This window comes from Anomaloglossus baeobatrachus, chromosome 6 (assembly GCF_048569485.1).
Source record: "Anomaloglossus baeobatrachus isolate aAnoBae1 chromosome 6, aAnoBae1.hap1, whole genome shotgun sequence".
In the NCBI taxonomy this organism is placed as follows: Eukaryota; Metazoa; Chordata; class Amphibia; order Anura; family Aromobatidae; genus Anomaloglossus; species Anomaloglossus baeobatrachus.
This window is the reverse complement of record NC_134358.1, coordinates 527,533,838-527,558,123: the sequence shown is the minus strand read 5'-3', so window position 1 is coordinate 527,558,123 and position 24,286 is coordinate 527,533,838. Positions and strand designations below refer to the sequence as shown.

Here is a 24,286-nt window from a genome sequence, read left to right as displayed (position 1 = left end):
GACTTTTTTGAAGCTTCCATAGGAGCATAAAATGTGATCTTGAAGGAAAAAATAGATATTACTAGTTCAGAAATGTTATTATTTCATAACATTTCCTGTTCTCACAGAACTTCAGGAATTCCTAAACGTTTTTTAACATTTTGGAGTTGGTGGTAATTGTCTAAGTTTAGAGAAAGTAGAAAATGTAGGGCTTTTTTGCAAACTTGTGTACAGAGCCTACAGGGTAGCCCAAGGAGGGCTGTAGTTCTGTGCTTTTGTCATGTGAGTTTTATTTCTTACAAGGAATGCTTCTAGGAGTAAATCGTCTATAATAAGGCACTTGAGTTGGCAAGCCAAAAGCCCCAAAACTTTTGGGGGATCCAAATAAAGATTGTCCTCATGGACAGTATGGTTCTACAACCTTCTGTGGGTAACAAATTAAATTTCTATACAAGTAGAGGCTTTTACAGCCATAACCTGGCCATGTGCACATTATGTGTAGTCGTATGTAATACAACAATTATGTGCAGTATGTATGTATGTATAGTACCAGTCAAAGTTTGGACACACCTGTTCATGGTTGATATGAGAGCATGTTGGTGTGAATATTCACCAACCATTAACTGGTTCCACATATTCTTCTACATGTGATTTTCAGAAATGTGATCATTCATGCAATGGATTTCCTTGTTCTTATTGGAATGCGCAAATTGTAGATTCAGACTGAAGGCAGCAAAGCCACAAAAGTACAAAATTGGAAATAAGAAGTAAAGAAACTTGTGTGAAACAAACCAGAATTAATGCTGGATTCCTCTTAGTCCCCCTTTTTACTCTTATGACAGCTTTATACTCCTTTCGCAGCTTTATCAGGTCATTACCTGGAAAGGCTTCTAACAGTTGTTGAAGGAGTCCCCAGAGGTTGTGAGCACTTTTTGGCTGTTTTGTCTTCACTATGCATCTAATTCATCCCAAACCATCTGAAATGGGATGAGTATGGGTGATTGGGAAGGCTATATCATCTGATGCAGCGCTCTATCCTTTGGTCGCATAGCCCTTACATAGACTGGAAGTCTGTGTTGGTTCATTGTCTTGTTGTAACACAAATGATGGGCCCACTCCAGATGGGATGGCATGTCGCTTAACTTGAGGATACCTTGAAGGTTCTAGTAATCTTCCAGATTAATTGATCTTCAGGTTTTAAATCATTAATGGACTATAGTTTCTCTTTACTTGAGTGGTTCTTGCCATATTTTGGCTTACAACAGATGAGCCATTGCAGCCAATCACTGTCTACTGATTGGATTACACCTATGCACTTCCATTTGACATAGAGAGGGCTAGGTCTAGTTTGTTTGATATGTACAGTATTTCTTTGCTGTTTGTTTCCATATGTGTTACTTCATAGTTTTGCTGCGTTCAGTCTGAATCTGCGATGTCCACATTCCAGTTTGAATAAAGCTGGTGTCACACACAGCGACAACGACAACGACGTCGCTGCTACGTCACCATTTTCTGTGACGTTGCAGCGATGTCCCGTCGCTGTCGCTGTGTGTGACATCCAGCAACGACCTGGCCCCTGCTGTGAGGTCGCCGGTCGTTGCTGAATGTCCAGCTTCATTTTTTGGTCGTCACTCTCCCGCTGTGACACACACATCGCTGTGTGTGACGGCGAGAGAGCGACGAAATGAAGCGAGCAGGGAGCAGGAGCCGGCGTCTGGCAGCTGCGGTAAGCTGTAACCAGCGTAAACATCGGGTAACCAAGGCAAGACCTTTCCCTGGTTACCCGATATTTACCTTGGTTACCAGCCTCTGCCCTTGCTGCCAGTGCCGGCTCCTGCTCTGTGCACATGTGGCTGCAGTACACATCGGGTAATTAACCCGATGTATACTGTAGCAAGGAGAGCAAGGAGCCAGCGCTAAGCAGTGCGCGCGGCTCCCTGCTCTCTGCACTGTGACATGTAGCTGCAGCACACATCGGGTTAATTAACCCGATGTGTACTGTACCTAGGAGAGCAAGGAGCCAGCGCTAAGCGCGGCTCCCTGCTCTCTGCACATGTAGCGACGTTATGATCGCTGCTGCTTCTGCTGTGTTTGACAGCTAAGCAGCGATCATAACAGCGACTTACAAGGTCGCTGTTACGTCACCGAAAATGGTGACGTAACAGCGACGTCGTTGTCGCTGTCGCTTAGTGTGAACCCAGCTTAAGGAAAACTAGTGCATGACCATATATACATATATAAATATTCAGCTTGTCTATCTAAATATACCCAAAGGGCTGAATAACCCTCTCTGGAGTGCTAGAGTGCCCCAGATAAAATACATTGTAAATAAAACACATACTCACCTTCGGACCAGCAGCGTTGCAGTGATGGCCATGTTGTGTCTCCCGGCAGTCTGTTGACATTGTTATATTATGTGACCATTGCAGCCAATCAGTGCCCACTGATTGGCTTCCACCTTCATACTTCCATATAAGACAATTGAGAGGTCTAGGAGGTGACGTGTTTTGTTTTGTTTTTTTGTTTTGTTTGTTTTTTTTAACCTGGGGCACTTAGTATTATTTTAGCATTTGGTATTTAAGCATTTAGGAATGTGTTGTCCTGTAGTGAACAACACCTTAATTATTACATTATGACACAAAGACAATTTAAACTTCAGGGACATCAATCTGTTTCTGTCCAGTTAGGAAACTTGTGACTGTGAATCCATTTTTACCATGTTTGGTGCAAATGAAAGTGACAAGAATTGCAGTGGACCGCCAACAGTGAGACAACCCCCCAAAAGGAATAGTTTAGTAGGTAGGGACCACAGACAATTTCTCTCTCCTTATCCTTCATGACTAAATCCTCTCTGGTTTTCCATTTTCCTATTGTCACTACTGGTAGCATCAGGTGGTACATGTAGCCCATTCAGGTTGTATAGGTAGTCCAGCTCCTCCAGGTTGTCACATCCATATGTGACGTCATATGAAGGTTTGCTGTTTTATCCAGCACAGTCTCAAGAGAAAAAGCAGATAGCAGGACATGCGCCACAACACATGGAGAGCTCTCAGGGCATTAAACTGGTAGTAGAACTGGAATATGCTCCTTTTACGAAGGAGGATCAGTGAAGCACAGCCAGAACCCTAAACCTCTTGCTACTGGCGTACATGTTTCTGTTTAATCCGTTATAAATAGAGTCTAAGAGTGTGGCATGATGGTATGATGTCTTGTAGAACCTCTGACCACAGCCCTGGAATGTACATCTCGATTATTCTCCAAAGTATACAAGAATTGGCAGCTGTCACTCCAGTGACGGTTAGGTAACAGGGACAGTGTGCACCTGGGCGGTCCCTCAAGCTAGGGATCCCTAGGCTAACCCCTGTCCCCATGATTACCCCTAAAGGTGGAGATGCTTGGGTCTCATGCCTTGTTAAGTTCCTGGATACGACTCACTAAAATGCAGGTATGGTATGACAGAACTCCAAAATCTTCTCCAGTTGGAAGCTACGCTTCTGCTAAAGTAACGAACACCTCTGCTTAACAAAAATGAGCTCCTTCACCGTGGTCAGAATAGAAATTCTATATCTGGCATGGAGTGAAGCTGGGGGGGCAGGTAGAAATAGCAGAAGGGAGAGATAATCACAAGCTGAGGCTGAAATGAAGGCTAAAGCGGGCTTTACACGCTACGACATCGCTAATGCGGAGTCGTTGGGGTCACGGAATTCGTGACGCACATCCGGCCGCATTAGCGATGCCGTTGCGTGTGACATCGATAAGCGATTTTGCATCGTTGCAAAAACGTGCAAAATTGCTAATCGGCGACACGGGGGTCCATTCTCAAATCTCGTTACTGCAGCAGTAACGAGATTGTTCCTCGTTCCTGCGGCAGCACACATCGCTGCGTGTGACGCCGCAGGAGCGAGGAAGCTCTCCCTACCTGCCTCCCGGCCGCTATGCGGAAGGAAGGAGGTGGGCGGGATGTTACGTCCTGCTCATCTCCGCCCCTCCGCTGCTATTGGGCGGCGGTTCAGTGACGTTTCAGTGACGTCGCTGTGACGCTGCACGGACCGCCCCCTTAGAGAGGAGGCGGTTCGCCGGTCACAGCGACGTCGCCGGACAGGTAAGTATGTGTGACGGCTGTGGGCGATGTTGTGCGGCACGGGCAGCGATATGCCAGTGTCGCGCAACAGATGGGGGCGGGTACCCACACTAGCGATATCGGGACCGATATCGCAGTGTGTAAAGTAGCCTTAAGAGAATTGTCAGACAGCAGGGAAAGGGTTCTTAACCCATTCTGCATAGAATGGAAAGTACATCCACAAGACAACAGTCAAGTGAGGTCTAAGGAAGTCGTGCATTCGATTAAACACTGAGACCTCCTGACTTTAGGTCCCCAAGAGATGACATCAGGACGTGGCACACTCATGACAGAAGGTCTATCATTAGGGCACTGTTGTCTTCACAGATGAGAGCAGGTTCCCAATGAGCACATGGGACAGATGTGAAACAGTCTGGAGATGCCATAATAAATGTTATGTGGTATGTTACCTTATACAGGATATCCCATTTGGTGCTGGGTCAGTGATAGCCTGGGGAAGGTATATCCTTGGAGAAATTCCTAAAGCTTCATGTGTTAATCAGTGGCATAATGACTGCTGTTAAATTCTCAAGGTTACAGATGCAGTGGACCCTGGGGTCATCCTGATGCAGGAGAGTGCCTGGTCTCATGTGGGCAGAGTATGTAGGCATATCCTGGGTAACAAAGTCTTTGATGTCACTGACCAACTTTCATGTTGAGAAGACCTCAACACAGTTGAAAACCTTTGGGAAAATATCAATCCGCCACTACTGGAGATCACACAGCCACTTGGGCCTTACACACCTGTGAGTCACAGTGTCACACGATGAGTCTTTCTTTCATTAAAAGCCAATGTGTGATGTTAATGTTGCCCTAATTTTTTGAGCAGTGTATACATATAAATAAATATATATATATATATATATATATATATATACTGTATATACACACAAGCAATTTTGCCAAATAACAGTTAAGCTCTGGTACATCTGTTTCATTTTGAAATGTATATCTCTTTACCAAATAGATTTCCAGATGTAAGTATACTATTACAAATTTTGCTATGAAGCTCGTTGATATTTAGTAGACCCACAGATTACAAGTCAGTAATGTTAACAGCCTTCTTTTCTGCATTGTGCATAGTGCACGCTGTGTATATACTGAAGGAATGCAATGCTTTGTACAGATGGGCTTTTTGTATAGAAGATATTGAAAACGTGCTGTAGGATTAAAGTCAAACAGTGTCTTAAAATAAACAGGCTGCCACGTAAGTCTCCGAAGTACAACTCTGTCTGCCTCATGGACACTTTTTCAGTGTGCCAAGATAATTTTGCAGAGTAAAGCAATTATTAGTGTTCTGAGTGTAAATTTGTATGCCACAGTTGGAGTGGTGAGTTGCAGTCTGTTTTAGCTCCTTTTCACACAAAATCTTTTGACGGTAAAGTTACAATTCAACAAACTGTTAGTTGTTTTTTTTCTTCTATGCCCCCTACGTTCCAAAGCTATATCCCCATTAATAAGATTGTAAATTTTACCTTCAACTTTTTTTTTTATTAACTGGGCATGTGCCACAGAACTTCTCTGGGGTGCGACTGTGTTTTGATTGGTCAGTATCAGAAGAGAAAAAACAAACGCCCGTAGAGAAGTTCTGTGGTACATGCCCAGTTAAAGGTAAAATTTGTTTCAGACGTCAGTGATTCTGATACGTATGTGCTTTTTTTTATACTTTTATACGTACCAGAATCACAGACATACGCAGACCCATTATAATCAATGGGTCTGCGCACACATCCGTGATTTCTCACTGACTGTGTCTCCATGCGGCGTACATGCGTGTCCGTGATTGCCGCACGGAGACAAGTCCATTTTTTTCTGGCATCACTGATGTCCCACGGACCACACTATGGTGTGATCCGTGAAACACGTACCAGAAAAAAATGGACATATAAAATAAAAAACATTTTCAACTCACCTTTCCAGCGACGCTCTGTGCAGCCCCCGCTCTCTACAGCTTCCTGGCCGGCTCATGCATATTCATGAATGCAGCCAGAGCCGACCCGGACATAGCTGCAAAGAGCGGTGGGCGGGTGTGTACCACCCCGCTCGCAGCAGCCGAGCTGCTCAGATCCGGACCTTCTGGTGGGTGGCTCGAGTGTCTGCGGACCCGGGGGTCTTGCGGTTGCCCCAATTGAAAAGAGGGGGTTTGTTTTGGGGATAGCTATATAAGTCTGTGACGCCACCCGTGGTGTGCGGTGGAGTAACGGAGCACCGCCGCTGCCGGTTATAGGATCCTTGGGGATGGTGGTGGTGCAGGGAGGAGATGGCGACCGTCTGAGAGCTGTGCGCCCGGTTGGACCAGGGGATGTTGTTACTCACAGTTCGCTTTGCAAGAAAACTCACACAGAGTCAGGAATTAACCAGAAGCTGCCGGTGTCCGTAGCCTTTGGTACGGGGGGTGTTCGGATCCCACACCCGGTACAGCAAGGCCCTCTCTCTCTCTCTGTCCACTACGATAGGAAGCCTCCTCAACTCCTCGGCTTGGAACGGGGGGTCCACTCCCCAGCGATAATCCAGAGCCCAATTACGATGCCGGCGGGCCACTATCCTGCCCCGGTCACCTCGGCTCCTTCCCACCGCTCTACTCCTTCCAGCAATCCTGGAGCTCACTTCCACCCCTCCACAGCAGCCGGGAGCTCCCACACCCCGGTCTGCTCTGTTCACTCTCCTCTTACACACTCCTCCAGCCCCTCCCCTGCTGCTCTGTTTAGCTCTTACACTGGGGGGAGGGGTGTGTCTGCAGAACTGTACCAGTGTGGGATCAGATTACCAAGGAGGATTAGATGTGTCTGTGACTACCTGGTTTTGCCAGGAGTTCAGCACCATGGAGAGCAGGAACGTGACAGGTGAGTTTACGTCCATATGCAATCCCGGATCGCGGATTGCACATGGACAACCACCGTGTGCCATGAATCACGGCATACAGAGGGACATAGGTGTTTTTTACACGTCAGTAAAGAACGTCTGTATTTTTTACTGACGTGTTAAACAGGCTTTACCAGGAGGCATAACTTTAAAAAGGACAGGAACAGAAGACAGAGAAAAAAATGTTCAAAAATCAATGGAGCAGCAACAATTGAAGGATATACTCATTTTAAAGTGAAATTCTTCTTTAATGGGAGGTTACACAGGCCGTGGAAAAACAACTGGAACAGGACAATTGTTTTTATGACCATTCTGTCCCCATAAGACAGTCTCCGTTAATATTGTGCTGCTGATAACAATGAATGTTATAGGCCGCTCTCACATCAGTGGTATTTTGCCGGATCCGGCACAAATGCATTTCAGTTACATTCATTTACAATTTACAGTGAATGCACGTGACTGCATGTGACCGCATCTTGCCGCTATGCCATTATAAATAAATGGAACTGAAATGCATTTGTGCCGAATCCGGCTTTCCGGCAAAATACCGCTGATGTGAGAGTGGCCATATAGAACCAATTTGATGATCACTGATTCCTTCATTAACTTACCAGCTTGTGTAAATTAATTTTTTTTAGGGGTACTTTACACGTTGCGACATCGCTACTGATATATCGTCGGGGTCACAGTTGTTGTGACGCACATCCGGCGCCGGTAGCGACATCGCAATGTGTAAATCATAGGAGCGACGATGAACGAGCGCAAAACAGTCAAAAATCGCTGATCTGTGTCACGTCGTTCATTTCCATAATGTCGCTCCTGCTGCAGATACGATGTTGTTCGTCGTTCCTGCGGCATCATACATCGCTGTGTGTGAAGCCGCAGGACATCTCCTTACCTGCGTCCCACCGCCAATGCGGAAGGAAGGAGGTGGGCAGGATGTTATGTCCCGCTCATCTCCGCCCCTCCGCTTCTATTGGCCGGCCGCTTAGTGACGTCGCGGTGACGTCGTGGTGACGCCGAACGCACCTCCCCCTTGAAGGAGGGATTGTTCGGCGGTCACCGCGACGTCACCGACCAGGTAAGTGCGTGTGAAGTTGCCATAATGATGATGTTCGCTATGGCAGCAATCACAAGATATCGCATGTGCGACGGGGGTGGGTACTATCACGCTGGACATCGCTAGCTGATGCTAGCGATGTCGCAACGTGTACAGTACCCCTTAGTCTCACCATCATTGGTATAATCAAAGATAAGTGGCATGACCTGCTTTGAAAAAAGATGCAATTTTGAGATGATCTGTTGTTAGATGTCTATGCTATACCGTAGGTGTGGTTGTGACGTGAATTATAGCAGGTCAAAGGTTTTACTGGCATGTCACGATAATCTATAAAATTTAAATTTGAGAAATCAGAGTGCTTAAAATAGTCAAGACAAGGAAAAGTTGGATCTGTAACTCAACATAAATTAGCTTCACCTTACATCACGTACAACAATGAATTGATTTATTTACACCGAACAAGCTACACACGCAGCCAGCTCCGTTCCTATTGCACTTGTTTAATTAACCTCTCCAAATGCTCCCTTTTAGTACATTCTTGTGACAAAACTGACTCAATCAGGTCAACACTACACACCTTGGGAAAAAGTGATTTATTCATTCAGTCTCATTTTTAATCTTCCTAATCTTACTGGATTTAGGCTAGCAGCACCAAACCCTCTTTTGTTCCCTCCTAAGCTGGTGTCTCTCAAAGCCGTAAAAACTCCCCCAGTACTCCCTCATTACCAGGCTAACAGCTCGTGTAACCTACACCACATCAGCAATAAGCTGTCCCTATACCTGTACTATACCACAGTACTGTATTAGAAAATGGCAACGATTCCACGGGCAGCAAAACATCTACTTCCTAGTGACAATCTGCAATACCCAAAGCATGAATGGTGACCCATTATGCTGTTCTTCCAGAGGCCACTACTTCCTGTACCTATAGTTCTCTAACACTATCTCATAATAAACAAGTCCTTTTTGACCTTATCCACCATGCTTCTCATTCTCTCTGCCCATCAGTGCTTATCCTGTGAACAAGTCCCCCCAGGTCCTCATTTACCAATAGGTTATGCAAAAGACTCAGACCTAATGAGATGCACAAGTCAACCACTGATCAACTTGACACCACCCATGGACAATTTGTACAAGGCCATTCAACATCATTTATACCATTTCAGGTTCTCCAGGGACCACACATGGTCAAACCACCTCTCCACTTATCACTAAAGCTCCTCTGTAGTCTACCTGTTGGTCCCATACAATAACATGTGACATTTCAGCTTCATATCGCCATGAAGCTCCTATAGAGCCAGAGCTAATGCTGATGTAAGGGGGTGGACTGGTACCTGTCTTGTTCCTTTCCCTGAAGACACCAACCGCGTTGTTGTATTCTTATGTGAATTGTGTCCTGCATCTTTGTAAATAATGTAATGATTGTGATGTAATGTAGTAATGGGGTATGTTATGTTTCATGTATGTAGTCTATAAGGTACAGTAAGATTATGTGTAGATTTTGGACTATAGGGTGAGAAACAGCTAAGCCCACGATGAGAGGGATTAGCTAACAGGAAAAGAGACGGTTTCCTTCCAGAAAGTTAGTGAAGATCCAGTGTGTGACAGAGCACATGTATTGTCTGAAGGTCATTGAGGTCGCATGCAGTTTGTGATTCTGACTGAGTGACTGAGAAACAGAGTGCAAGACTACGTCTAGTCTAGAGACCGACCTTACTACAGAGTGGCTCCCAGGAAGACGGAGCTGTAGGACAGAACTCTAGCAGTTTAGACTCCAACTTACGTACAACTTAAAGATAATGGGCCGAGACATACTGGTGGGTGATCAAAGTTGACTTTCCTGGTCAGAGTCTCCCTAGGGCTCTGGGAAATAAAAGCTTTAGTCTGGCCCTTCTGGCAAACCCACTGACCCTCTCCTCTATGAGGAGAATAGACGTGGAGCCATGTAAAGGGAAAGTGACTATCATGAATTGAAATGTAGCACTAGGCTGGGTTGTGCTGGAACTCAAAGGACCAGTAATAATGGAAACAATCCAGAGGGAATTGAAAGTGTGTGAATATACTTTGTGCAGCTGAAACATGCTGGAAGTTATATCTCCGCAATCTTGTGAATGTAGTTGATGAAGAGAAACTGTTGAATAAAATCTTCTTGTTTAAATTGAACTGTTGGTCTTCTTATTGGCACAAATCGTCAACTGGTCCTGACCAGCTGAAAGCATCAACACCTAGCCTCCTACTTGGGTGTATTGCTCACACTGTGAAAGTCCACACACCCAGCTAGGACCGCGACTTTCATTACGTGTGGTGGGGCATGAGGAATCCATACCTCGCCCACAACTACCACCCCACGCCATTCTTACAGAAGACAAGGCATGATGGGGCCGCCAATCATCATGGGCTACCAGCAACTGCTTGAGTAGATAAACAAGTTGCAAGGATGGCGAAGTGTATATTATCTCAGGTTGGGAACAACACATATCCGTCACAACATGGATATCACACACAGCAAATTCACAAGACATCACCAACAAACACAAAACCCTTTCTCAAGACGACTTTGGGAGAAATGGGGAGTATGTATATGGTGCATAAGGTTAGGATATAATTTCCAACTCTACCAGGAGCCTGCTGTAAAATTGTTTATTACCTTCACTCAATGGTAGCAAGTATGAAGTAAGGGCTCAAAAATGTGTAGGAGCGTAGCCATATTTTGTCTTGGGTATAGGGTATTCACCTGTTTATGAACCACTTATTCAATTATACTACTCAAACCTAGGTCTTCTAGGTCCAGGTCATCATAGAACTAACCCACAACCCCCTTGTGGAGGATTATGATGACGACATAAAAGTATACTAACCTCACTCAAGAAAAAAAGGAAAAATATAACTGCGCCGTATATTTTTTTTCAGTTTTCAATCTGACCTTTAATGACATTAAATAGAAATTGTAAATCCTCAATAACCAAGAAAGTAGGCCAGCTCCTCAGGACCATTGTAGATGTAATTTTACCAATGTCCTCTTGCTCACATGGCTTTCCCGTCTCTCTGACTCTGTATTCAACGCATCAAAAATACACAAACGTCCTCGAGATTTCACCGACACTACAAATTATTATATCTTCATCTATAATGATGCAAAATAAGCAATAAATCTGCTGACATCTCCAGGATTTTCTAATGCTGTTAGTACAGCAAGATACCGGAACTCAATGGCTGCTTCTAGTGAATGAGCATCATTAGTATATTATGAATTGGTACGGGGGAGTATATGCTTAAATGTGGGGAGAGTTGGGCAAAATTAGCTGATTGCCTGCCCTTTGGGAGTGCAATAATAAGAAAAGGGTTGTCTTTGATAAGACTTTATAGTTGAACTATTCATGGTGTTTCCATGTGAGCTCTGCAGGTGCCATCCAGGTAAAGGACAATAAAATTTGGTATTGGTTTTGTGCCTATAGTTTAAAGAAAAATTAATCACAAAGTTTGGTGCATGCCAAGTTTGGGATAAAATGTGTGAATTTTTGCTCCTCTCACTATTTCTATTGTGATTTTTTCAGACAAATTTAGGGTATGTGTCCGGCCTAAAAACCGACTGAAACAATGGCCAGAAAATGTTCAAAAGGATGAACATATGCAAAAAACACTCGCTGCTCATATGTGCACCTAGGATTTCACTGTGTTGAGCGCCTTTGCTGGCTGCCGGCAGTGTTTTCTCTTGGTGGTCTCCCCGAGATCAGTGATTGTTTTGTCATATGTGCAGTCTGTTACACATCTTCCACTTCAGGCTTCCAAAGATGCCAAGCGGTTAAAAGAAGTGATCCAACCATTCTTTGGGCATTAGATGCTGTTCAGACCACAGACTCTGACACTTCACACTATACTTTCTCTGATGCTTCTGAGTTGCACAGACAGGCTCGGGCGTCAATCAGCTGTGTGCTCATTAGTGATCAGATAAGCAGTAGTTAATTTCTGCTAGCCTGCTGGTTGCCTTTTGGATCACATGCTGCTGGAGACCTAACACAGGTACTCCCTGCCATTTTTTAGGATGGAGGAATTTGTCTTCCCACGCTGACTATAGCTTTCTGCTACACCAGTCTGTATGCTGTTGTTTTCCAGTCTAGTGATTTACTGTTCAGGCCACAGACTCTGATACTCTTCACTATACTTTCTCTGGTACTTTTGATTTGCACAGGCAGGCTCGGGCATCAACCAGCTCATTAGAGATCGAAATAGCAAGAGTTAATTTCTGCTAGCCTGCTGGTTACCTTTTGGATCTCATGTTACGAGAAATTTATCACAGGTACTGCTTGCCTTTTTAGGATGGAGTAATTTGTCTTCTTACGCCGACTATAGCTTTCTCCAACACCGGTCCATGTGCTGTTGTTTTCCAGTCTAGTGATTTACTGCTTGTTGCTGTGGATTACTTCTTGTCATCTGGTTGTTTTATTATTACTTATCTGATTACTCTGTGTAAACGTGCTGTGTGCTAGAGGTTTGGTTTTACCTGTTTGTCTATCACTGTTGGTGTTTATACAGTCCTGTCCCAGCCCACTTGCTGGGGTAGAGAGGTAGGGGGTACCAGATCAGGGCTGTCAAGAGCAGGGTCAGACTGGTGGCTCAAACATTGTCACCTTCAGACATATCTCTGGGTTCAGGTACAGGTAGGGCCCCTTAGTCTTAGAGTCAGTTTAGGAGCCCCAGTCCCCTGTTATCCCCTGCCACCCCATGACAACACCATGGCATGTTTTTGACAGTTTTGTTTTTAAACCCCTTGCAATTTCTTCATTGTTGAAGTTAAACTGAAGACTATATATATATATATATATATATATATATATATATATATATAAATATAATTATATATTTTTATTTTTTTTCCAAAGCATAGAGGATAAACATAGAGAAAAAGCAAAGAACAACCTTTAGAATCAATACTTTATTAGAGTAATTTAAAATACAAAGATTAGACCCATTGAATATATATTAGTGTGCACTTTTCACTCTAATAACCTTTCGTTTAAAGGGATTGTCCTGGTTTAACTTCTCTTATTCCATAAGGTCAGAAACTGATAAAATATTACTCTAATTTTTTACTGCTTCTCCCCTGGTCCAGTGATGCCCCTCTACTACTATTCTGGTCTTTGTTGATCGGCTACAGGAGTGACATCACGCTTACAGTTCTCGTAAACGTTGCAGCTAATCACTTGACCATGTAAAGGCTAGGCGACTCGTAGGGATGATGAGTAGAAAACGTTATCTATATAGACGACTTCACAGTAATAATGTTTTACAAGTGACTTGTTGGAATTACGATGCACCTTGGAGAGGACGGCATTTTGGAAACAAAAAACCCATAATAGTAAGCACATGTTAAAATCTGTGTCTAAGCCTAAAGCTTTTCTAACAAACCAGCACCGTATGGCTTTGATCACAGACGTCGATTACAGAAAGCATCACATCGTCTCCCATGAATGAAGGCTTTTTGAACCTACATGTAAATAACCATTTTTTTATTACATACTTTAATGAAGATCAATATCAAGACTAACAAATACAGGTGCCCACTAATTTTATATGTTACCGTAAACTCACACACTAAAGGTCAACGATATCAACTTTTCCAAGCAAATGTAATGAGCACGTGAAGTCTTGTCATAACTTTAAAGCTTTGGAAACGAAATATAAAAAGGAAACCCAAGCAAAGCATTCCGCGCCATATGCACATTACCAAAAACACATGATCGCTTCCCTTCCTCGTCCATATATCTGCATGCCATAAAAATATATGTGGGGATAACCGCTTTGCTGATACAGATGTTACTAACATTTTTCTAGGGCAGATGAGGAGCATCTTGGATTTTTAGGTTCCTTAGTTTGGAGACACATGCAGTGACCATAGTGTGGCTCGGGTGTAGTCAAGATGCGGGTTTCCTCCAAACTGGTGCAATCCACAAATTGTTATTGGTTTTGCAGTATAGCAGGTAAACATCAATTTTTGAGCCCAAAACCTTTAAAGGGAACCTATCGGCAGGTTTTTGCTATGTAATCTGAGGACTATTATTAGGTTGTGTGTTGTTTCCACACAATGAGGTTTTATCACCACAAAATGATCACTGCCTGGACTACAGTGCACGACAGCCCTAGTCCGACCACGCCCCCTCCTCTGATAAGCAGCTCACTATCAATGAAAAATGTACACAGAGAGTTGTAGTTTGGTCGGAGATAGCTTTCTGAGCTCTACTACATGCTACATCTAAGAACTCTGATTGTTTCACAACTGCTGCACCCAGTAAACTAAGGCCTTTAAGGCCGCTTAACACGCTGCGATATCGGTACCGATATCTCTAGCGTGCGTTCCCGCCCCCATCGGTTGTGCGACATGGGCAAATTGCTGCCCGTGTCGCACAGCATCGCCCGGACCCGTAACACATACTTACCTTCCCTGCGACGTCGCTGTGACTGGCGAACCGCCTCCTTTCTAAGGGGGCGGTCTGTGCGGCGTGACAGCGACGTCACTGAGCGGCCACCCAATAGAAGTGGAGGGGCGGAGATGAGCGGGACGTAACATCCCGCCCACCTCCTTCCTTCCGCATTGGGTCCGGGAGGCAGGTAAGGAGAGGTTCCTCGTTCCTGCGGCGTCACACGGAGCGATGTGTGCTTCCGCAGGAGCGACGAACTACTTCGTACCTGCAGCTCCAACGATATTCGAGAATGGACCCCCATGTCACCGATGAGCGATTTTGCACGTTTTTGCGACAATGCAAAATCGCTCATAGGTGTCACACGCAACGGCATCGCTAATGCGGCCAGATGTGCGTCACAAATTCCGTGACCACAACGACTTCGCATTAGCGATGTCGTAGCGTGTAAAGCCCGCTTTAGTAATACATCGCTGGAATCAGGGTGCACAGACATGCATTAAAAAGTGGCAGACCATATTTTTGTGCAGGTCTGAAAAAGATGAAAACTGCCAGGACTGAGGTCATACAAAGCGACTCTTGTCAGTTTTATTGAAGAGAAGGACTCAGTCAATGTTCTGTTGTGTTCCTTCTCGGAATGCTATTTTGGGGATTCCTACAAAAACCCTAGTGTACTGCTCATTGGAGAGGACTGTATGAGTGAGAACCTAGCCTCAAAAACTCTGGTATCAGAACAAGCTTACTGATAGATTCACTGCTTACTTATTCGCCTTTTGACTGTGGAGAGTAAACAGTTTAAGACTTTAAATGGAATACTAATGCAAACATACAGGAATTTTACTTAAAAAAAATGAATGTCAATGAAAATGCCCAGATGTTTCTAATGACAAAACACTTTAAAATGAGTGGTGATCCTCACAGAACCATATTACAAATTCAAAGCCACTGTGTGTGCCTCCAAAATATGATGTTCTTCTATTAAAGGGAACCTGTTAGGTGCAATATGCACCCAGAACCAGGAGCAGTTTTGGGTGCATATTGGTAATCTCTGCCCAAGAGTCCCTATATCCAGTAGCATAGATAAAGAGATCTTTAGAAAAAGTATTTCTAAAGATCCTTTATGATATGCTAATGAGCACAGGGACTAGTCGAAAGGTTGTTAGTTCCTGCACACATTCCGCCCACTTAGCATGTTAGCACACCCATAGGGGCATGCTAACATGCTATTCAATGCTGAAGGCCCAGCGTCATCATCAGCAGTGACTCGCGTACCTGTGTCCTTTGCACCACCTCAGAACACTGGACTAATGCCGGCGTCACATGGTACGATATATCGGGCGATATGTTGTCGGGGTCACGTCGATAGTGACGCCCATCCGGCATCGTTCGAGATATCGTACCATGTGACACCTCCAAACGACTGTGAACGAGCAAAAATACTCACCTTATCGTTGCTCGTTGACAAGTCGTTCATTTTCAAAATGTCGGTCCTCCTTCTGTGCTCCGGTTGTTCATCATTCCTGAGGCAGCACACATCACTCCGTGTGACACCTCGGGAACAACGAACACAGCTAACCTGCGTCCCGTCGGCAATGCGGAAGGAAGGAGGTGGGCGGGATGTTACGTTCCGCTCATCTCTGCCCCTCCGCTTCTATTGGGCGGCTGCCGTGTAACGTCGCTGTGAAGCCGAACGTCCCTCCCCCTTCAGGAAGAGGCTGTTCGTCGCCCACAGTGACGTCGCCCGGGAGGTAAGTGCGTGTGACGGGGGTTAACGACTTTGTGCGCCTCGGGCAACTAATTGCCCGTGATGCACAAACGACGGGGGCGGGTGCGATCGCTTATGCGATCGCACGATTTATCGTCACATGCGACGCCGGCATTAGGGTCATACGCACTATGAGGCCCGGTGTACATGTACATGTCCCGGCTTCACAGAGGTCTAGTGCACATGACTGGAAGTACGGTGACTTCTGATCCATGCACACTGACCCTAACTTCAGGGTTTTGAGGTGGTGCAACGGACACAGGTACACAAGTCACTGCCGATCATGCCGCTGGGCCTTTAGCATTGAACAGCATGTGAGCACACCCCTGTGGGCGTACTAACATGCTAAAAGGGCAGAATGAGCGCAGGAACTAACGCCCTTGCAACTAGTCCCTGCACTCATTAGCATATCATAAAGGATCTTTCTTTAGAAATACTTTTTCTAAAGATCCCTTTATCAATGCTAGTGTATACAGGCACGATTAGGCAGGGATTAGCAATATTCATCCAGAACTGCTCGTGGTTCACAGGTCCACTTATCAGTACTTTTTTTGCATTGGTGCGGACGTACCCTGATACAAGATGGAATATAAGATTACATCATTACTGCATGGTAACTGGTATATTTTTGTATCTTCAGATGGAGCAGACCTGTGAAGAAATAGATGAAATGTTCAGTAACCTATTGGGGGAAATGGACCTGTTAACACAGGTGAGTTCTATCAATAGTAGAAATACACAATCCAGAAGACAGGCATAAGCCCCTCACAATCCCGTATTTGTTCCTATCCCACCCTGACTGCTTCACTGTAGAAACTTTCCAGACTGGATAAATATTGACAAAGGAGATTTCAGAGGAAGTAAATTGGTGCAGTCTGGCCTCCTCTCCGATTGTGCAGGAAAAGTCTGTATGACATCACATGAGCAAACTGTAAGGAGCAGCTGAATCTCAGCACCACGAATACACAAGTACTCGAAACTTTAAAAGTTTCATCCAGAATATGTCAACGTGTATTGTCGCCTTTGTGAACAAGCAAAATACTCAAAAAACAATTAGGATTGCAAGAACTTGCATATTTCTCCGTAAGGCCGGGGCCACACAGAGACTAATGCAATCCTTGCATGACACTCGGCTTACGCTGGCAGCACAGCAGGAGCCAAGTGTCATGCGGGTGTCACTGTGACTGAGGTCCAATCATGCGATCGGACCTCAGCTACATGGGGCGGGCCGGCACTGAGGAGGGCCGGGCCGGCACTGAGGGGGGCCGGGCCAGCACTGAGGAGGAGCGGGCCAGCGCTGAGGAGGGGCGGCCCGGCACGGAGGAGGAGAGAGAGGGGATTTATCTCCCTCTCTCCTCCGTAGCCGGCTATTGCCATTCTCGCCCAGCACTCGCGGTACACTGGTGTACTGTAAGTGCAGTGCGATCTTTCTCTCGCCCCATAGACTTGAGTGGGTGCGAGAGAAAGAGTCTCGCATTACAATCGCAGCATGCTGCGATTGTTTTCTTGGGACGATTGCAGCCGAGAAAATAATCGCTCATGTGTTAATATATGCTAATATTGGTTCGAGTGGAATGCGATGTTTTATCGCATTCCACGGTCCGATTTTCATGCAGTGTGTCTTAGGCCTAATAGAGTGCCATCTTATCAAGTCATAAAACTCCTTCCGTGACACCTTAAAAGTAATAATGTCCCGAATGCCCCCTTATGTGGTAGTAATGGGATGAATGCATCTTTTAAAGTAATGATGCTTCTTCAATGCTACTTTAAAAAAACGTTATTTATTCCCTTAAATGCCCCCTTAATGTAATAATGTCCCACCATGAGTAACCCCATATTAAAAAAAACACCTCAAGTCCTCTCAAAAAGTAATAAAGTAATAAAGTCCAAAGAATGCTTCCAAAAATCAAAATACAATGATGGATAATGGACTGGGTGACTGACACAAAATAATTATGCCCCTACAGTGCCTGTATAAAAGTAACAGCGGCCAAGAAAAAAAATCTAAATTTTATATATATATATATATATATATATATATATATATATATATATATATATATATATACATACATACAGTCATGGCCAAAAATCTTGGCACCCTGGTCATTGTTCCAGAAAATGAAGTATTTCTCTCCAAAAATGATACATGTTTTGTTATACATATGTTTATTTCCTTTGTGTGTATTGGAACAATACAAAAAGAAATAATTCTGGGTAAAGAACTTTGTTTAAAGCATGCGATGCTCATTCAAACTCACCTGTGGCAAGTAACGGGTGTGGGCAATATGAAAATCACACCTAAAACTAGATTAAAAAGGAAGAAGTTGACTTTGCATTGTGGGTCTGTATGTCATACTAATAATGGTGGACAGAAGGAGGAGAAAAAAATTATCTGAGTGCTTCGGAATCAAAATTGTTGAAAATTATCAACAACCTCAAGGTTACAAGATCTTGATGTTCCTTTGTCTACAGTACGCAACATAATCAAGAAGTTTACAACCCATGGCACTGTAGCTAATCTCCCTGGACATGGACAACAGAGAAATATTGATGAAAAGTTGCAACACAGGATAGTCTGGATGGTGGATAAGCAGCCCCAATCAAGTTCCAAAGAAATTCCAGCTGTTCTGCAGGCTCAGGGTGCATCACTGTCAGAGCGTTTAGATTTGAATTTAATGAAACTCTATGGCAGGAGACCCAGGGGGATCCCACTGCTGACACAGAGACATAGAAAACTGGACTGCAGTTTGCCAAAATCCACATAATCCAAAATCCTTCTCCGAAAGCATTTTGTGGACAGATGAGACCAAGATAGAGCTTTTTGGTAAAGTACATCATTCTACTGTTTACCGGAAATGAGGCCTGCAAAGAAAAAAACACATCACCTACAGTCAAATATTGTGGAGGATCAAAGATGTTTGGGGTTGTTTTACTGCCTCTGGCACTGGGTGTCTTGACTGTGTGCAAGATATCATGAGATCTGAAGATTACCAAAGGATTTTGGCTTGTGATGTAGTGCCCAATATCAGAAAGCTGGGTTTGTGTCCTAGGTCATGGGTCTTCCAGGAGGACAATGACCCTAAAAATACTTCAAGAAGCCCCCAGAAATTAATGGTAACAAACTGCTAGAGAGGCCTGAAGTGGCAGCAATCTAAATCCCATTGACATCTGTGGAGAGATCTTAAAATTGCTGTTGGGAGAAGACGCCTTCATATATGAGGGACCTGGAGAATATTCCAAAAGAAGAGTCCAAAATTCCAGTTGGGAAGTGTAAGAAGCTTGTGGATGGTTTTAGGAGGGGATTGATTGTAGTTATTTATTCCAAAGGGTGTACGTACAACAAAATATTAAGTTTATATTATTATTATAATATTAAGTTTCGGGAGCCAACCATTTTGTCCAACCTTTTGAGGGATTCTGTTTGAAATTATGTGCAACCTTGTTTTTATCTATTTTTTTGCGTTGTATCATACACACAAAGGAAATAATCAAAGCTTGTGTATTTGCAATATTTTTCTAGGAAAAATACTTCATTTTCTAGAGCAATTTCAAGGGTGCCAACATGTTTGACCACTACTATCTTCAAAAAGAGAATAGGGTTTCCTCCGGGTACTCTGGATTCCTCCCACACTCAAAAAACATACTGATAGGGACCTTAGATTGTGAGCCCCAATGGGGACAGTGTTGCCAATGTATGTAAAGCGCTGTGGAATTAATAGCGCTATATAAATGAATATATATTATTATTATTAGAGTACATGGCTCATTGTTCTGCCACCAATTAACTGTATTGGAGCACTGATACATTTGGGAGAGGCGCTTACCCACACAAACAGTTGAGAGGAACACATACGTATCACAGATCTTACCCTTTTGTGGGAACATTATTATTTATTATTATAGCGCCAATAATTCCATGGCGCTTCACATATGAAAAAAGGTATACATGATAGGGCCAAATAGAATAATTATGAACAATACAAGACACAGACTGGTACAGGAGGAGAGATGACCCTGCCCGCGAGGGCTCACAGTCTACAAGGGATGAGTGAGGATACAGTAGGGGTGGACCCTGCCCGCGAGGGATCACAGTCTACAAGGGATGGGTGAGGATACAGTAGGTGAGGACCCCTGCCCCCGAGTGCTCACAGTCTACAGGGGATGGGTGAGGATACAGTAGGTGAGGACCCTGCCTGCGAGGGATCACAGTTTACAAGGGATGAGTGAGGATACAGTAGGGGAGGACCCTGCCCGGATCAAAGTCTACAAGGGATGGATAAGGATACAGTAGGGGAGGACCCTGCCCGCGAGGGGTCACCATCTACAAGGGATGGGTGAGGATACAGTAGGTGAGGACACTGCCCCCGAGGGCTCACAGTCTACAGGGGATGGGTGAGGATATAGTAGGTGAAAGTAGAGCTGATTGTGTGGTATTATAGTGGACTGAGGGTTTCTGCAGGTTGTAGGCTTGTCGGAAGAGTTCGGTCTTCAGGTTCCTTTTGAAGCTTTCCAAGGTAGGTGAGAGTCTGATATGTTGGTGTAGAGCATTCCAGAGTATGGGGGAGGCACGGGAGAAATCTTGTATGCAATTATGGGTGGAGGAGATAACAGGGGAGTAAAGAAGGAGATTTTGTGTGGATCGAAGGTTACGTGCAGGTAAGTACCATGAGACCACTGTAGGTCACAGATGTGTGAAGGAGACAGGTTGTGGATGGCTTTGTATGTCATGGTTAAGATTTTGAACTGGAGTCATTGGGCACGGGGAAGCCAAAAGGGATTGGCAGAGAAGAGAGGCCGGGGAATAGCGAGGGGAACAGGTGGATTAGTCGTGCTCATGCAGCATAGTTTAGAATAGATTGTAGGGGTGCGAGAGTGTAAAATGGAGGCCATAGAACAGGCGGTTGCAGTAGTCCAGGCGGGAGATGATGAGAGCATGCACTAGTCTTTTTGCTGCTTCTTGATTTCGGAGTGCACGAATCTGGGAAATATTTTATGAATTATAGTTGGCAGGAGGTGAAGAGGGCTTGGATACATCTCCAGTTTGATGTGCCTGGCGTTTAATCTCTGCATTACAATTTTTGTAGATTTCTGTAAACATGGAAAAGCATGGCACTGTACACTGTATGTAGGATTGTGCATGTGCCAAACGTATGCGGCACCAACTACTGACAATTTCACAGATCTGGAATTTCAACCTGAATATACAGGACATTGGTAGACTGAGCAGTTATTCATTGTGACACAATAAGGACAGCTCTAAAACATCCCAAAATGTGCTGGTATTCTGAACCTTGACAGATGTGAGCGAATGTCAGAAAATGCTGCAAATGTCAGGATCACTTTATGCCAATAGTAGAGTTGAGCGCGGTTCGCGGTTCGTGGTTCTCCAGTTCTAGGCTCGAGTGATTTTTGGGCTGTTCGAGATCGAACTAGAACTCGAGCTTTTTGCTAAAAGCTCGATAGTTCTAGAAACGTTCGAGAACGGTTCTAGCAGCAAAAAGCAGGGCTTTTTACAGCTGCAGTGTGCAGGAGCCATCGCTGGCAGCCTGCCAGAAGCTGGTAACCAAGATAAACATCGGGTATCCAAGCAAAGCGCTTGGTTAGTAACCCGATGTTTATCTTAGTTACGTGCAGGAAGCCCACACTTCCCGCTCAGCTCGCTCCGCCCCCTCCTGCCCGCGGCATGTATACATACATATACACACACACACACACACACTCTCACACACGCACCCCCCCTCCCCCCCCCCCGCTCGGCTTTCCTGCGGTGGTGAAGTCCCGCCATCCAGACCTCAGCGCTGTCACTGTCCTCCATGGCCGCCGCTTGTCACATCACCTCTCGCTTCCCACCCGAGACGTCACGGACCTCTCGCGATACTTGATGTGAAGGCGCCGGTCATTGACCTCAGTGACAGGGGCTGTCGGCAGTGCTGGAGATCAGCGCAGGTAATGTACCTCGCTGACAGCAGCACTTGTCATGCCCTGCAGTGACCTGGGCTGACCCATTGATGTTAGCTCAGGTCACTGCATTGCTCTCCCAGCCAATGGGGAACATCCTGCTCTTCATTGACTGGGACAGTGTGGATCGTCATGGCAACCCCTTGGATTACACCAGACCTGGATTTGTTTTTCATTCTAATAAATTGGTTAAAGAGGGAATGTTTTGGGGAGTGTTTTTTCAAATAAAAATGTGTTTGTCGTCTATTTTTGTTTATTACTGACTGGGTTGGTGATGTCGGGTATCTGATAGACGCCTGACCTCACCAACCCCAGGGCTTGATGCCAGGTGACATTACACATCTGGTATTAACCCCATATATTACCCCGTTTGCCACCGCACCAGGGCGCGGGATGAGCTGGGGCGAAGCACCAGGATTGGCGCATCTAATGGATGCGCCACTTCTGGGGCGGCTGCGGCCTGCTATTTTTAGGCTGGGGAGATTCCAATAACCATGGACCTCCCTAGTCTGAGAATATCAGGCCCCAGCTGTCTGCTTTACCTTGGCTGGTGATCCAATTTTGGGGGACCCCTACGTGTTTTTTTTTTTAATTATTTATTTAATTTAAAATAACAGCGTGGGGTGCCCTCAGTTTTGGATTACCAGCCAAGGTGAGGTTGCCAGCTGTGGTCTGCAGGCTGCAGCCGTCTGCTTTACCCTAGCTGGCTACAAAACTAGGGGGAACCCTACGTCATTTTTTTTTCATTTTTTTGGCTAAATACAAAGCTAAGCATCCCTTAGTGCCACATGAAAGGTACCAAAGGGTGTTCCACTTTTTCTCCATTTTTTTCTCCACTTTTTCTCCATTTTTTTCTCCACTTATTCTCCACTTTTTCTCCTCTTATTCTCCACTTTTTCTCCACTTTTTCTCCTCTTATTCTCCACTTTTTCTCCACTTTTTCTCCACTTTTTCTCCATTTTTTTCTCCACTTTTTCTCCACTTTTTCTCCACTTTTTCTCCACTTTTTCTCCACTTTTTCTCCTCTTATGCTCCACTTTTTCTCCACTTTTTCTCCTCTTATGCTCCACTTTTTCTCCACTTTTTCTCCACTTTTTTCTCCACTTTTTCTCCTCTTATGCTCCACTTTTTCTCCACTTTTTCTCCACTTTTTCTCCACTTTTTCTCCTCTTATGCTCCACTTTTTCTCCACTTTTTCTCCACTTTTTCTCCTCTTATGCTCCACTTTTTCTCCACTTTTTTCTCCACTTTTTTCTCCACTTTTTCTCCACTTTTTCTCCTCTTATGCTCCACTTTTTCTCCACTTTTTCTCCTCTTATGCTCCACTTTTTCTCCACTTTTTCTCTTCTTAATCTCCACTTTTTCTCCACTTTTTCTCCACTTTTTCTCCACTTTTTTCTCCACTTTTTCTCCTCTTATGCTCCACTTTTTCTCCACTTTTTCTCCACTTTTTCTCCTCTTATGCTCCACTTTTTCTCCACTTTTTCTCCTCTTATGCTCCACTTTTTCTCCTCTTAATCTCCACTTTTTCTCCTCTTATGCTCCACTTTTTCTCCACTTTTTCTCCACTTTTTTCTCCACTTTTTCTCCTCTTATGCTCCACTTTTTCTCCACTTTTTCTCCACTTTTTCTCCACTTTTTCTCCTCTTATGCTCCACTTTTTCTCCACTTTTTCTCCTCTTTTTCTCCTCTTATGCTCCACTTTTTCTCCACTTTTTCTCCTCTTATGCTCCACTTTTTCTCCACTTTTTCTCCTCTTAATCTCCACTTTTTCTCCTCTTATGCTCCACTTTTTCTCCACTTTTTCTCCACTTTTTCTCCACTTTTTCTCCACTTTTTCTCCTCTTATGCTCCACTTTTTCTCCACTTTTTCTCCACTTTTTTCTCCACTTTTTCTCCTCTTATGCTCCACTTTTTCTCCACTTTTTCTCCTCTTATGCTCCACTTTTTCTCCACTTTTTCTCCTCTTATGCTCCACTTTTTCTCCACTTTTTCTCCACTTTTTCTCCACTTTTTTCTCCACTTTTTCTTCTCTTATGCTCCACTTTTTCTCCACTTTTTCTCCTCTTAATCTCCACTTTTTCTCCACTTTTTCTCCACTTTTTCTCCACTTTTTTCTCCAC

General features: G+C 44.4%; 1 protein-coding gene across 1 annotated transcript in view; it reads left to right on the top strand.

Moving 5' to 3' along the window:
• APBB1IP (amyloid beta precursor protein binding family B member 1 interacting protein) overlaps positions 1-24,286 on the top strand; it is a 209,269-nt gene that overhangs the window by 64,286 nt on the left and 120,697 nt on the right. Inside the window, exon 2 of the mRNA XM_075315539.1 lies at positions 16,843-16,914. Coding sequence (XP_075171654.1) covers positions 16,843-16,914 — 72 coding nt within the window. The remainder of the gene's footprint in view (positions 1-16,842; positions 16,915-24,286) is intronic.